Source organism: Zonotrichia leucophrys, chromosome 8, assembly GCF_028769735.1.
Source record: "Zonotrichia leucophrys gambelii isolate GWCS_2022_RI chromosome 8, RI_Zleu_2.0, whole genome shotgun sequence".
Taxonomy (NCBI): domain Eukaryota; kingdom Metazoa; phylum Chordata; class Aves; order Passeriformes; family Passerellidae; genus Zonotrichia; species Zonotrichia leucophrys.
Window position 1 is genome coordinate 16,598,890 of NC_088178.1, and position 15,066 is coordinate 16,613,955.

At 41.7% G+C, this 15,066-nt stretch overlaps 1 protein-coding gene across 5 annotated transcripts; it reads left to right on the plus strand.

Annotated features, from left to right (window-relative positions):
* Positions 1-170: 170 nt before the first annotated feature.
* MCOLN3 (mucolipin TRP cation channel 3) lies at positions 171-14,854 on the plus strand. Of its 5 annotated transcripts, none has more exons than XM_064719904.1 (14): positions 171-423; positions 3,001-3,230; positions 4,972-5,139; positions 5,669-5,822; positions 6,288-6,372; positions 6,453-6,549; positions 7,130-7,229; positions 8,621-8,733; positions 8,811-8,960; positions 10,864-10,965; positions 11,077-11,199; positions 11,720-11,926; positions 12,285-12,414; positions 13,600-14,854. In XM_064719904.1, the coding sequence occupies exons 2-14, from the start codon at positions 3,003-3,005 to the stop codon at positions 13,617-13,619; spliced, it is 1,677 nt and encodes a 558-aa protein (XP_064575974.1). In that variant the 5' UTR covers positions 171-423; positions 3,001-3,002; the 3' UTR covers positions 13,620-14,854. The 5 variants fall into 5 exon arrangements, with proteins under 5 accessions (XP_064575974.1, XP_064575977.1, XP_064575972.1 ...); XM_064719902.1 differs by lacking the exon at positions 171-423 and adding an exon at positions 980-1,239; XM_064719906.1 differs by lacking the exon at positions 171-423 and adding an exon at positions 1,730-1,749.
* The last annotated feature ends 212 nt before the right edge of the window (positions 14,855-15,066 follow it).

A 15,066-nucleotide genomic window follows, 5' to 3' on the forward strand; every position in this document is an offset into this window, starting at 1 on the left:
AAACCCGCCCACGCTGCGGCTGCTTGAAGAGACGCGCTAGGCAAGAACTACTTGTCCCAGCATGCCGTGCGTGGGAGGCCCACCACCGGCGGGGCTCTGTGGCGCGGGGCATGATGGGGTCTGTAGGCAGCAGGCGGCGGCAGTCCCCTTGCAGCCCGGCCAGCCGCGCACCCCAGCCCAGGCAGCGCCTCAGTGCTTGCCGGGCAGTGCTGAGGCCGTCTGCCGCTGGGATTGTGGCGATTCGATGCGGTTTGTTAATATGACGATTTGTAATCTCTATATTTTGTATTTTGGATGCATAAAAATAATTTAGTTTTCCTTGCTGCAATGTAAAACGCAAGGAGCTCAGGAGTATCTTCCTCCCTGTGGGGAGCAGCTGGTGCTAGTGCTTGGTGCCACTCCGAGGTCCATCCACCCCTTATGGTAAGCAGGAGGGTCCCTTCTGTCTTCCTTGCAAACCTGAACAGCCCGGAAGTTTCTTTTCTCAAAATGCCTGCTACTCGCCTTGTTTTGGTCTTGGCCTTATTTTAGCTTCTCCTTTTATACCAGTGGCACAAATTAGGCAGCTGAAGACTATGCACAGTTATAACCCGAGGTTTATCCTCTTGTCAGGCAGCAATACCAAAGGGATCATTTCCTCCGTGCAGTGGGACTGGCACAGACCCGAGGCTGGAGTCCATTCTCTTTGAAGTTCAGTTAATAACTTTAATAGCTTAATTGTGTAATGAGTAGAATGACTTCAGCATATCCACTGTACGACTAGCTGGCCTTCATAACTACAGTTCTGTGACCTGAAAGCGATTTTGGGGCTTTTTTTATTTATTTTGGGTTTTTTTATGACGCGTGCGACACGGCTATTTATAACAACATTACTTCCCCTTGGTGGAGAAGCCTAGGTCAGTAAATCTGGAGCCGGCATTCCCTCCCGTCCTATAGGGAGTGTACTACAGCGTGGAGAGCCGCCCGTCACGTGCGGCAGGAGGGAGATGTGCGGCACAAGGTGTCAGAGGCCGCGGGTGCCGGTGTGCACGGCACGGCACAGCCGAGCCTAGCCCGGCACGGCACAGCACAACCCGGGGGCCGGGGCGGGCTGGCGGAGGCCGCGGCTCTCCCGCTCAGCCGAGCGGAGCCGGGAGGCAGCGGCAGCGGGGGCGGCCGCGGGCACGGCGCTCCCCCGGCCGCCCCCGCGGTGGCGGCGGCCCCGGAGGCCGGGGAGCGGCAGGAGCGGTGCCGCTGCAGGTACGCGGGGGCTTTAGCAGCGGGGAGAGGGGCGGGGGTGCGCCCTGGCCCTGGCTTCGCCTTTGGGTGCGGCGGGGAAGGGGCGCCCAGCCCTGAGGGGAAGCGGCTGCCGCGCTCCGGCCTGGCCGGGGGCGGCAATGCGGGTGCGGATGGGGATGGCTCCCGCCCTGGCCCTGTGCCATCCGCAAGGCTGCGGCAGCCCGCGGGGCTGGGAGTCGCCGACAGTGCCGGCAAGGGGAGAGCGGCTGAGGGAAGGGCTCGGCCCGGCCCGGCCCGCAGTGACTGCCCTGACTGCCGAGACCCCGGCCGGGCTGTGGGGGAGCAGGGGGCTGCCCTGTGGGAACGGCGCCTCGAGCCCACCGTAGGGGCCAGAAATGCGTTTGGGTTTGTTGGTGTTTGGGTTTTTTTTTTTTTTTTTTTTTTTTTTTTTCCTTGCTCTGGTATTGGCAGGACTATTGCAGGGGTAGAGTAGGGCTTAATTTTAGAAATGCTGGATCAGCTGTCAGTAAGGTGAGTGGAAAGCACAACAGGCTGTACTCTATCCTGCAGGACAATGGAAGCCTGATAAAACAGGAGCTGAACTTTTCTGGCCTCTGCATGGGCCTGTTCTTAGCGCTGCACTGCTGACTCCAAACTTTTGTTGCGTTCCTGACAGCTGAGGAAATTGAAGGTCTCGAATCATGTCTGAAACAGGCTGTTGTTCTTCTGTGTGCAGGGGCTGCTGGAGGAGACTGGATGTGACTGGACATTTGTAAAAATCAATCTTAATTATGTTTTTTTGTTTGAGATATATACAAAACTATTCTTATGGGAATTAAAAATAAACTGTCTAATAAGGAACACATTTATTCACAGCCAAGGCTGTCTTCTCTGTTCTTAATGTCATGTGAAAAAAATATTCCTCGCTAGTTCTTTAATATTTTATAATGTGTTTATAAAATGTTTGGGAGTCTTTATAAAGCATTTATAAAATGTTGAATTTAGCACAAGATCAAAATGTAAACATGCTGAATACTATGCAGAGCAATGTCTCTAAACATGTTTATAAGGTTCTCATCTAATCTTTTCCTCTCACACTGAGCTCAAATGTGAGCCTCTGGCTAATCATGATTCAATTACCTCTTGGTCTTTTTGTTTGGTTCATTATCACTGGTGGTTTGCATTGGGTCTTTTATGGCAAAAGAAAAAGACATAATCCTGCCAAATGACAAGTTAATGCTCTCAGGTGATTTATCTGATTGCAATTTGTCATGCTCCATTTCCCAGAGTAAACCATGCTAATAGTAATGTATAAGAAAACTTCTGCCTCTCTTGAAAATTCCATTTCTTCCAGGGACTGGACATAGGCTTGTAGGTGTGGCTGGCTATCAGCAGTAGATAATTTTTCCAGAAGAGTGAATGGTCATGAGAGGCTTTTGGTGCTCCCCTTGAGTCAGATATCTAGCACATATGCTGTGTTGTCAAGTGAGAGAGGAAGAAGTTTTCAGGAAGTGATCCTGTAAGTCCAAATGGACAGAAATTCCACTATTAAATAAGTGTCCTGGCAGCCTAGCTGTAAGTTTAAGAACTTGGCCATATTTTTCTTGAAATTCTGCAGAAAGTGTGCGCTAATATGTGAAAGGTCTGAAATTCAGTGTAAAGTGTAAGTGCCTTTCACAGAGGGTAACACCTGGAGCCCAGTTTGTTAGTGCAGACTGACCTGCTGCTACTCTATTGATGCTAGCAGGTTTTTCAATGGACAAGGGCTGCTTTTCTTTTCAGAAATGGAGAATCCTGAGGTGACTGTGAGCAGCTGCAGTGCACATGATGATGAAAACCTTTGCAGCTACAAACGACACTCATCGGTATCACAGGAGGCACTTTTGGAAGACCAGCTTAGAAGGAAGTTAAAATTTTTCTTCATGAATCCGTGTGAGAAATTTTGGGCCCGGGGCAGAAAGCCTTGGAAACTTGGGATTCAGCTACTCAAAATAGTAATGGTTACAGTCCAGGTGAGTACCTATGGAAGCAGGGACTCAGCTTATGGGAAGTCAGATGAATGCAGGTGATGTGCAATTCATGGTGTGGTGAAGAGAAAGGGAAAGGACAGATTGCAAAATGATCTTATTTGCATATATGTGGCTAAGATCTCGGGTGGCCTAATTTTCTCATCAAACTGTGGACTGAAAATATAGCCTTCCAGTACAGATGAAAGGAGCTATGTTTAAGGGCTCAACTTGACCTTTTAGTTTACTTTCTTTTTCTTTGCATTTCTCCCCCAAAGGATGATGCATCTGTTACCCCAATACCCACTTCACTGCTGTGTTTGAGGGACGGGGAAGTCGTTTCTGTTTCAATATCACAGTGATAAGAACTGAAATTGGTGACTTTTTTCTTTTTTTTGGTTCACTTTTAACTTGCATATGGCATACAAACTCTTGCATTGAAAAAACCCTCAGAAGTTCTTCCTCTCACCCAGCCTTGCACCAGAGATTCCATATAACTCATGTATCTACTGCTCAAAACACAATTGTTTGTCTCAAAGTTCTGTGGTTAAGGCAGAAGAAAGTTTTCACAAAACCTTTCTAAGTCCTCAGATGATCCTTCAGAGTTGCCCACATGTGATTTCCCTTTATGGTCATGCCAGTGCTATGGCAATACATGTGTAGAAAAAAATGTTTTCTTTCCATTTGCATGAATGATGGCACAAACTGCAGAGCAAGTTCTCCTGCTGTGCATTGGCAGCATGTTTGTGTCTCTTACTGTTTCATTTTTAAATGTGTCATCGTTCTCTGTCATCTCTCCCATTTTGCAACTAAAAGTAAAATTTGATGATGGAAGAATCCAGTAAGAAAGGAACTAATGCTGATTTCATATTTTCAAAGAAAATCTGCCTTGTGGTAATTCAGTCTGTGCACTGTTGGTTTGTTGGTGTATTCCTGTGGGCTGAGCTTGCCTACAGAGCATTTCAGTATCTCTGTAACTGAGTTACCCTTATCAAAACCTGCATATCCAGTTTGCACCATGGCCATAAATCTGCAGACTACTGATTCAGACTTATCTCTGATGAGTTTCTTCACAATACACCTGACACCAGATTTGAAACAACAGTCAAGCAATTGTGAGCTCCCAGAAACAATACATCTTGTACTTCTAAAAACCTTTTCCAGTCTGGATAGCAGCTAACAGTTTTGTGCTCACTTTCCATGAACGGTTGCAATATATATTTTTAACCAGCTTCAGGTGTTACTCTGTTACAAGCAGAGCTTTGGTGAATTATTCTCAAAGCACTTTTCACTGAAACTTGATTGAAAGATGTTTGTTTTCCTGAGTTGTAATCAATTTCCCTTTTGTGGACTGGAATAAGGACTTCAAAGGGGGGTCTTGTTAAGTCTGGTCCTGCCTTTTTGGCTGAGGAACAATGATATTCCCCCAGGGCAAGTCAATTGAGCCAGGCCGAGCTAACAAAGCATTTGTAACAGTATATAGGGAGCTCAAACCTGAGATGGTATCATTTTCTTTGTGAAAATTCAAGTCCTTGGCCAAGATGCTGTAAACATGTTAAAGACACATTGTGAAACCCACTGTTTCCTTAAAGTCAAGCTTTCATTTCAGCAGCTGTGGAATGGAGCAGCCTGCATGTAACTGCTGTGTCTACCAGTGAGGCAAAAGGCTGGCTGTTCATAGAACAGGTTCATGTGGTAATCCAGAAGCCAACTCTGTCTCTGAACAGGAAATATATGTCTTTTCCAGCTGGTGGTTTTTGGACTGAGCAACCAAATGGTGGTTGCCTTCAAAGAAGAGAACACTGTTGCATTCAAACATCTGTTCTTGAAAGGATACATGGACAGAATGGATGATACCTATGCTGTATACACACAAACAGATGTCTATGACCAGATATTCTTTGCAATAAACCAGGTAGGAATTGCTGCTGCGATATGTACAATATATATGATCCTTGCCTGGGCACCTCTTTTTGAATTGAACTTCTGTGCCAATTCCCTAAGACTAAAACATCAACTCATTTAGGTTTTCTGTCATTGCTAGAGCACTGTAGTGTGGTAACATCCTTAAAGCTAATCAGTGTACTGGTTCTACACTAAAAGCACTCCTTGGATTTTAGCCAGAATCCTTTGCAAGTAACAAATTAGGTTTTCTAGTAAGGATTGTAAGGAGAAAAACATAATATGCAAGAAGGTATTTAGATCCAAATCCTGTACTTAGTCTTTTTGTCAAATACCTTAAGATATTTGAGGACTTGGCTGTTGTGTGGTTTAGGTTTCACAGTTCTTTAAATGATGTTTTATTTAAAAGAGATGGGTTATAACCAATCCAAACACTTCTGCTTTGCTTTGTTTCATTGTTTTGTTTTGCTTTGTTTTGTTTTTTTCTCAGAGACTAACAGTTTTGTTGCTATTTAAATTGGCTTGTTTGTTTTGGACTTTAGTACCTCCAGCTGCCCAACATCTCTGTTGGAAATCATGCTTATGAGAAGAGGGGAGCAGAGGAGACACCTCTGGCTGTTTGTCAGCAGTTCTACAAGCGAGGAATCATCTGTCCTGGAAACGACACCTTTGACATAGACCCAGAGATTGTGACTGGTGATGAACCTGATCTATTTTATCAGTTCTTTGGGAGGATGGGACCTACATTTTTGATAAATTCTTTTAAAAACTTTACAGTATGGTATAGTCTTATCACATAATCTGTATTGAACTTACTACCAGCCAAAACTGGTAAGAAAAGTTTTGTGTAACTAACCCTCACATCCAATGTCTAATGCCAAAAAGAAGTGATGGGCCTTTAGCACTGGTGACCATGTAATACAAGTGTTTGGGGCTAATTTTCAGGAGTGATCCCTGTGAATTCATGATGAGTAGCTTGGCTGGTATTGCAGGAAGCCAGTGTATTTGTCAGTTGGCTTCTCAGATGACTCCTCACTCAAGTGTGCTATCTTGTCTGGTGTAGCCAACAGCTCATAACAGCCTCGGGAGTGGGACAGGCAGATTACAGTTAAAGAGCCTGATAATCCATGAGATATTGTTGTGAGTCCTTATCCATTCCAGACTGCTTGTACATTGAGCCAACGACTTCTCTACACAACACCACGATGGGAAAGCACAATTTGAATTTCACTCTGGATTTCCCCAGGTGAGGAGCAAAGAGCACCCCCTGTGCTGGGGTTTTGGTGCATTCTCCCTGTGCAGGGCTAAGCTGAAGCTCTGTTGCAGGCTGGTGGCAGTGCAGCTCATGTTCAATCTGAAGGCAATCAACCTCCAGACCGTTCGTCACCACGAGCTCCCCGACTGCTACGACTTCACTCTGCGGGTATGTGGAAGCCTGCCACGTGTGCTTCTGTTCAAAACCAGAAAATGACTTCCTGCTTTACTGCACACAGTCAGCACAGGCATTTTCTGAAGAGTGTTGAGTACCACTGGGTCAGTGGTGCCTGGATTACTCTGGTATGGCTTAGTTGTCACTGTGGGAGGTTAAGCTTTGAGTGCTCCTGATGTGGTCCTGAAGTACTTGCTTGGCTTACAGCCACTTGTACTCTAATCCATCTGAAATATAATGGAAGTGTAAATCTCTTCTCTTTAGAGATGCTTCTGGGAAAGGTTGTTTTCAGATCACAGAGGAATGAGAATGCAGTTAAAAAAAAATTCACCTAGTAACTACTTGATCAAACAATTTGTGGCAAATACATGGTTCAGCAGATTTGTCTTTCATTTTGACACCATTTATTTGAAGATACTTTAATTAGTTTAAGCTTAGAAAAGTTTTGTCACTTCTCCCCTAGGAGAGTTATTCTGCATCATTATGCAGGCTTAGCAATACAGTGGGCTACATATGTAATTGTTTAACTTTATAAAGACATGCATCTTTTCTTTATTTGTTATTTTTAATACAGATCGTGTTTGATAATAAAGCACACAGTGGAAGAATTAAAATAAGTCTAGACAATGACATAGCAATCAGGGAATGTAAAGACTGGCATGTTTCTGGATCAAGTAAGTGACATAAATGTGTTCAAATTTTCATGCTGAAATTTTGCCCATTAGCACAATGTTTGTTAAACTTTTTCTTTACGGAAACGTGAGACACCATTGACATACAATCTCTAGTATGTGCACTCTATATCTGATTTTCTAAGAATTTGTTGTTCTTCAACCCCTGATCTGAAAACCTGGGAATCCAGTCACACCATTATTTCTGTAGCAGTTCTCAAGGCTTGCACCACTGATAATGTCAAACCAAACTTTGTCAATGCCTCACTGTGCATCCTTCTCTCTTTTGCTACTGAACACGCTGCTCATTTCTTAAGGCAGAGTTGTGAAATGTTCTAGCACCAGGCAACAGGACACATGATAGTGGTGGAAAGTTGAAGCTGATTTACTCCTATTTCAGGACTTAGCACCAGGAAAGACAAGGAAGCATTGTTGGTAAAGCTTGCTGGATTGGAATGGCTAGAAACTCTTCTTATTGTTGCTTAAATGCCATTTGCTGTGTATTTGGCTATAACTGAGGTACACAGGATAGTTAAATTTATTATGCAGTCACTCACAAGAATGAGCCACCTTTGTTGGCAGATATTTGGCCTGGTCAAAACATCATCTTTTTTCATGAGCCAGAAGAATCTCTTTGGGAGTCACAGGCCCCGGTGCCGGGCTGGCGGCTGCCGTGCCGGCAGTGCCCAGCGGGCGGCGCTGCCGCGCCCGCGCTGGTGCCGCAAACACGGGGCCGCTCCCGGAGCCCCTCGCTGACATCCTGGAATCTTTCAGCATTAAACATCTAATCTTTCTGCTGTCTCTCCTCTTTTCAGCTGTATGGTAGGTATTAAAAACAAACAAACAGAAATATTTGGTGCAATGTTTAACACTAGATGATCAAGAATGTAAATTTTAGTAATGTAAGGGATGGAGAACTCATGTCTAACTCAATGCTGATCTTGACTAGCTGAGCAATAGTACAAGCTATCTGCACTGCCCTAGGACAGAAAAAGCTGATTATCAAATACTGATCTGAGAGAGAAGATACATATAATAATATTCCTAGGATTTAAAAAAAATTCTGAACAGCTCTATGACTCCAAAGGCCATTCTAGTCCCTGTAAAATGATTAACTTTCACCTGTAATCCTGCAGGGCTGTAAGAAGCACTCACACTTTGGTATATTTTTGATGTGGTATCAACCCTCCTAAATTTATTGAAGTGGTATCTATAGTGTAGATGCACTTCTGTCTCTCATAAAATATGTCAGATGAACTTTTGTTGGAAAAAATACTATAATTTTTCTTAATTCAGTTGTATAAATATAGTTAACATCAAAACTTTATTTTTTACTTCACTGATGATCAACAAGAATAAAGACACTGTAAACATGTACATTTTTGTTCTTGCAGTCCAGAAGAACACTCATTACATGATGATCTTCGATGCTTTTGTCATATTGACTTGTCTGACTTCATTGATCCTTTGCACACGATCAGTGATTAAAGGAATTTGGCTCCAAAGGGTGGGTACAGCTCCTTCTTTGGAAAGCCTTGTCTTGTGTAAGCCTGATTAACTGTTTTCTTTCCTCCTTTCCCCTAGGAATTTGTAAGCTTTTTCCTGTATTATTATAAGAAAGAAGCATCTTTCAGTGATCAAATGGAATTTGTCAATGGATGGTACATCCTGATTATAGTTAGTGATGTCCTAACTATTGTTGGATCAACTCTAAAGATGGAGATACAAGCTAAGGTAGGAAAGCTGTTTCTGTCCAGCCTAGGTTTAAATATCTCTCAGAGGACTTTAGGCTGGCTGTACTTGCTTCTGAGTGGCATGATATTTTAAAACTCTACCTTCTCCTCCAGAATTGCAGCTCATGCATGTTGTTTCTACTAGCAAGATTTAAAAACTCCAAATATCACTCTATATTATAGTGCTGAATTATCTTTGCTCTCTGTGACTCTGAGGAATAAAATGTAATTCATCTCTGGAAGTTTGACTGTTGACTTCCTCCCTTCCTCACTTATATTTGCTCATTTGATGAATTTCTTCAAATTTAGGATTTAACTTTTGGAACTCCATTTACAAGTGTTTAACAGAGTCTCTCTCCTTAAATATCACTTTGCTGCTTTCCCAGCTTCTGTTTTCCAGCATGTATATAGCAGTCAGCCACAGCAGGGTCTGGGCTTTCACTTTCTAAAATAGACTTGATATGGACAAAACTCAAAACTTGTAAAACATTATGTTCTACAGAATTAAGAAAGAAAAATTATTATAATATGCTATCCTGAGGCACTTTGATATTCAGATAATACTGGTCTTCACAAAGTCTGTAGCAGACTTTGAGGTGTGACATTGCAACATGGTGAACTTTGGACACTCGTGATGAGAGGATGGGTCTGAAATCCATCTGCTGACAGCTTGGCTATCACAAACACCCTGTACAAATTGCCCTTCTCACCATAGGACCTGTAAACTCACTGAGAGTAGAAAGAAGCTGTGAGGAAGCTGGCCAAGACAAGAGATAGCTCCATCCTGCTTTGGGAAAAGCAAAAAAGAGAACAAGATTGGAATAAGACCTTGCCTTTGGGATTCCTATATCTTATATTATACATACATCTATTTATATATGTAAGAGTATTTTACTAAAACTCCTCTCTACAGGTACATTTTGGTCCATTTTTGCAAGCTTTGTGGACCATAATGACAAGATCATGTTCCATGTTACTGTATGAAAGTGGTTGAATCACAAGTTCACATTAAAGTAGCCTAAATTTGTTTCTTGTTAAGTTCTAAATGAATTATGCTGATAGGAAAGATTAGTCAATATCCATTGCCAATATCTATTATTTTTGTTTTATTCTTAGGACAATAGAAACAGAAATGAATGAAAACTTCTTTTCAAATAAGCTGTCACGATCCATGTCAGAGTAGAGCTGCAGTTCAGGAACAGAGTACATGCTAATTTGGATGAAAACAGGCCAGTATCTATAGGTGGAAAAACCAGCAAAATAGAATTCAGATAGAATTCATTGGAAGCTAATTAGTCTTCTCCTTGACAGCTTTATATAGCTCATAGTTCCCAACTACATAACAAGATCCTCCTGAGTATTTATCTGAGCAATGCTGACAAGTCATGCTAGTTTTTACAAAGAGCTTTTCCTAACTAGTGGAAGAACTTTATTTGTTCTTTGTCATGTTCATGCTGTCCATTGGGTTGCAATGCAGAGATTCCTAAGATGCTCTGAGGAATCTGTCAATGCAGGTTCTAGAAGCTGTTGCTGCAAGTCTGGAAGCTGCATGAAAATGTTTGCAGTGCCACTTGCAGATCTGTGCTTCTGCAGTGCATGTGCACTCTTGGCCTTGCAAATAAAGCTCATCTTGTTAGAATCTGTTTTACAAACAGCCATGTGTAAAGGCATGAGCAACTCATTAAATGAGTTGCACTTCAAAGTGCCCCTGCTCTTTCATGGAACCTCTCTCTAATGTACATTGCCTCAAACTAATTTCTAATTGGAGAGAGTTTGCCAAAAGAAAAATGTTTCTAAACAAATCTTTGTGATAATGAGAGTCATTATTTAGAATCTGTCAGTTGTTACAATAATTAATTTTTTCCTTTTTTTTTTTTTTTGCTTCTTCTCTTGTTTCTTTTCAGAGTCTGACAAGTTATGATGTCTGCAGCATACTCTTAGGAATATCTACCATGCTTGTGTGGCTTGGAGTCATTCGCTACCTAGGTTTCTTTCAGAAGTATAATGTAAGGATCTCCTGGGATCTTCATGTTGTTGGTATTTATTCTGTTTGTTGCTATAAGAGGACTGGAAGAAGTTTCTGGTTGAATTCTAATTGTTTGCATTGCTTTGTGCAGCTTCTCATCCTAACACTGCGAGCAGCATTACCCAATGTAATGAGGTTCTGCTGCTGTGCTGCTATGATCTACCTGGGCTATTGCTTCTGTGGATGGATTGTACTGGGACCATACCACGTGAAGGTAATGTTCTGACCATGAGAAAAGATAGCTTGAATAACAGGAGAGATGACTACTGCTGTTTTCTAGTTCTCCATGTCAAGGCTTCCCTTAATGTAAAAATAGTGCATCTTCAACATGATGCTGCTCTGTTTGAGGAGTCTGACTTCCATGACTCAATCAGACTTTCCTCAAGTTATGAAAGCTCCAAGTCAGAAGTGGAAGCTGCCGTGACTCCCAATCACATGCTGATATTTTAAGAAATAATTTCCATTTTGCAGAACACGAGTATCAGACTAAAACTTTGGAGACATTATGCTTATCCCTCTTATGAGAGAAATTTGCTTATCTGAATTGAATGTGCATGCATATAGGAGGTGCCAAGCTGTTTGTTCCTCAGATGATTTACTGTTTGCACCTTGTCATCCCCTGGGTGTAGGAAGAGATCTGAGGCAGCCAGTCATCTCAGTGAATGTTCTTCATGTTATGTACAGTCTTTGTGTCCAAATAAAGCAGTGACACAGCCTTGTCTCCCCTCCTGTAGTTTCGCACTCTGAACATGGTTTCTGAATGCCTTTTTTCATTGATCAATGGAGATGACATGTTTGCCACCTTTGCACAAATGCAGCAGAAAAGTTACTTGGTTTGGTTATTCAGTAGGATCTACCTCTACTCCTTCATCAGTCTGTTCATCTACATGGTGCTGAGTCTCTTCATTGCACTCATTACAGATACATATGAAACAGTCAAGGTAAGCACAGACTCTTCATTTGGAATAACAGTGCAAGATTGGTGCTATCAAACTGTCAGCTCCCTCAATCTTTTAACTTGCAGTGCATACTAATCTAAAGAATAAATATAATTGCTACTTCTGAGGGTGCAAATTGATGATGGGAGGGTTTTCAATATCTCTCTACTTTGTTTTTCTTAAAAAGTCTGTTTTTCTGCTCCAATGGAAGCTAAATATCAACTAAACAACACTATTTTCACATTAGGTTCTGTGAATCTTCCAGTTTCAGACTTGAGCAGTGTCAGAAGTGGTCTGGAGAGAATTTGGGTTGGTGTAGGTTTTAGCCTTATTAAAGGTTTAATGAATTATCAATTTTTAGCACTATCAGCAAGATGGCTTTCCAGAGACAGAACTTCAGAAATTTATATCACAGTGCAAAGACTCACCAAACTCTGGGAAATACAGGTTAGAGGAAGAAAGTTCTGCATCACTCTTCTGTTGTTGTAATGGTATGTATCTATATTAAAATTACCTATTAAAGTATATACAAAAACAACGTGCTAAAAGATGTCCCTGGTACAATGTTTATGAAAAGTACTTAAGTTTTGGGGGAACTTGTATATGTGGGAGAAACCCACAGAAAAATCCCAAACTATTTCTAGTGAACAGAGAACTTCAGCAAAATGTCTACAGCCAACAATTTTCTTAGAAAATGTGAGGGAACTTCCAAATTAAGAAGCACCTAATGTGAAAAATTATGCAGAAAGTAAGATAAGATATACAGTAACTTGGGAACCCCATAAGTGTAATGTGTAAGCATTAACATTTCCTGTACTCACTGTGACAGGCAGGACTAAGAGAACTCCTTCAGTGTCCTCTTATCCACTTTGTAATCACACCTTGTGCAGGTCACAGGCCTGAAACTTGGGGAGAAAATCAGCTTGTCAAGGTTTTAAGACAGCATGCAGTTTAAGATACTACCACAGCACTTGGAAAACATTGCCTAACTTCCATTATGGAGGGAAAATGCTTCAGTTATTTGAAGTTGTGTTTCTTCAGGAATACTGATTGCAGGATACATGGTTTATATTTAACTTGCCTGGCAGCAAGTCTGAGTCCTCCTTGCTGAAGAGCCTTTTGGTGGGGGAGCTGAAAAATATTTGCCTCTTGATTAAAAAGATCAAAGGTGCAACTCCTTGGTGTTGGGCTTTTCTAGTGGGCAGTGTGGTTACATGCCTGATAGAACACATTTATGAGAGGGAGGAGATGGGGATGTAATTTGGAGCAAGGAGATGACAGAGCCTGCTGTGAGCCAGCCCCTGTTCTGAGCGAGTGTTTTGCTGGAGATAAAAGTGTGGGATGAAGCAGAGCAGGGCATCTTGCTCCTGGGTGAAGGGCATGGCTACATTAATATTTCCTTTTCTGCACACATCTCTCAGTTTAACCAGACAAGAAAGCCAGCAGAAGATGGGTCAGGGTGGGGATGTAATAATCTTCCAACTGACTGTGCAGTGGAAATCAGGCATCTAGGAGAGCAGTCTCATATTCAGAATGTTTTCTGGTGGTTCATAGCAGTTTCTTGTCAATGGATGTCAAATTATTAATAGTTCAGTTGCATTTTTAAGGCTCCTTGTACAGTGAAACTATTATTTTGATGCATGTACCTGACAACTTCCCCCTCCTCTCTTGTACAGGTTGTAGTGGACATATTTAATGGATTGTGGGAGTGTATCATGGAGGCTTTGAAGCTGCACATGTTGCAAGAACTTGACAATGGAGCTGGTGGAAAACCTTATTTCTGAAGACTTAATTTGCTTTTCTCAAAAAACAGTGTAAGCCTATGGCAGAAGTTTATGCTAAACTTACAGACTTTTGATTTGACACTCACTGCTACTTCAGGGGGTTTGGTTTTTAGTAGTTTTATTCTATTTGATTCCTTAGTTAAATTATGCTAGAATGCAAATGGCATAAAAGCCTGTTTGTGTTCAGAGACTTGGCTAGATTATAAAAGTAGAATATAAATGTAGTAACTTCAACTCTAAGTAGAGCTGGTGCCAGACAACTTCAGCTTTGAACACCAACCTAGCCCTCAGTACTGCAGGCATTATCTGTCTGTGGCTGACCTGTTGCTGAAGGAATGAAAGCTCACTAGAGCCCTCAGCATTTTTTGGTTTTTTGCACTCACAGTAAAAATAAATACTATGAAATTTAGTGTAATTTGTTTCTGGAGTCATTACACTGAGTTGATACACAAACCACTCAAATATAGCTGAAAGCACAAAATAAATATTTCTTTAAACACAAGTACCGCTGGATGTAAGTGGCAATCTATTCTCAGAGAGGCTGGGATGTGCCAGGCTGCACTGAAGTTCCAGGGATGAGCTGAGTGGAGAAATGTTCTCATGTATCAAACACTGGGCAGAGTCAGTTACAGTCTTCAGCTTAACAGTGTTTGGATCTTACATTTTTAGAGGGAAAATCAGACAAAAACACTTTCAAAATACCTATTTTTTAAAAGAATTTGAAATCTTCCTCTGGCATACAAGTCTGTAAACCTGAAGTCTAAACTGATTTAAAGACACAGGATATATGTTTCTGAGTCTAATCTCTCCACACTTTAGAAACTGGATGTTTCCTAGCAACCTAATAACCTGCTACTGTCAGTGGCCGGATGAAACATTAGCTTGTAAAGAAGTTCTGTTTTGACAACTTAGTTTATATTCTTTGTTGATTGTGATACTATTTAATGGATGCCTTATTTTCTAAAGTCTATTCACTCTGGGAGCAGAATAGAAAACTAAAGGGAAGCGTATTTTAGAGAATTTGCATTTGTGAGCAGCATTGCTGCAGCTGTGTGTGACAATGTATAATGCTGTAGAGGACACTAAACATGTTCTGTCTTAATGCTTACACATTTTAAATGTGCTACAATAAACACTTACAGCTGCAGTAAGTATTGAGTGTGTCAGAATTCATCTTAAGAGTAAATTTGTTGCCAGGTTAATATAGGAGCTTTGTTTTTTAATAATGCTGTGCAATCTCTGGCATGAAACAGAAAGTGGAGTGTGTGAACTTGGATTTCCTGTGGCCATGCTAGTTCCTGTGGACCCTGGTGAGGACCTGTTTCCAGCTGATGTTTAACAGCATTTCAGAATTTGCCA

Excerpts from the sequence above, each read along its gene's own strand:
- MCOLN3 (XM_064719904.1), top strand. The coding sequence starts at position 3,003 with ATGGAGAATCCTGAGGTGACTGTGAGCAGCTGCAGTGCACATGATGAT. Across the intron at positions 5,140-5,668 it reads TATTCTTTGCAATAAACCAG|TACCTCCAGCTGCCCAACAT; the intron begins GTAGGAATTGCT and ends TTTGGACTTTAG. Across the intron at positions 6,550-7,129 it reads GCTACGACTTCACTCTGCGG|ATCGTGTTTGATAATAAAGC; the intron begins GTATGTGGAAGC and ends TTTTTAATACAG.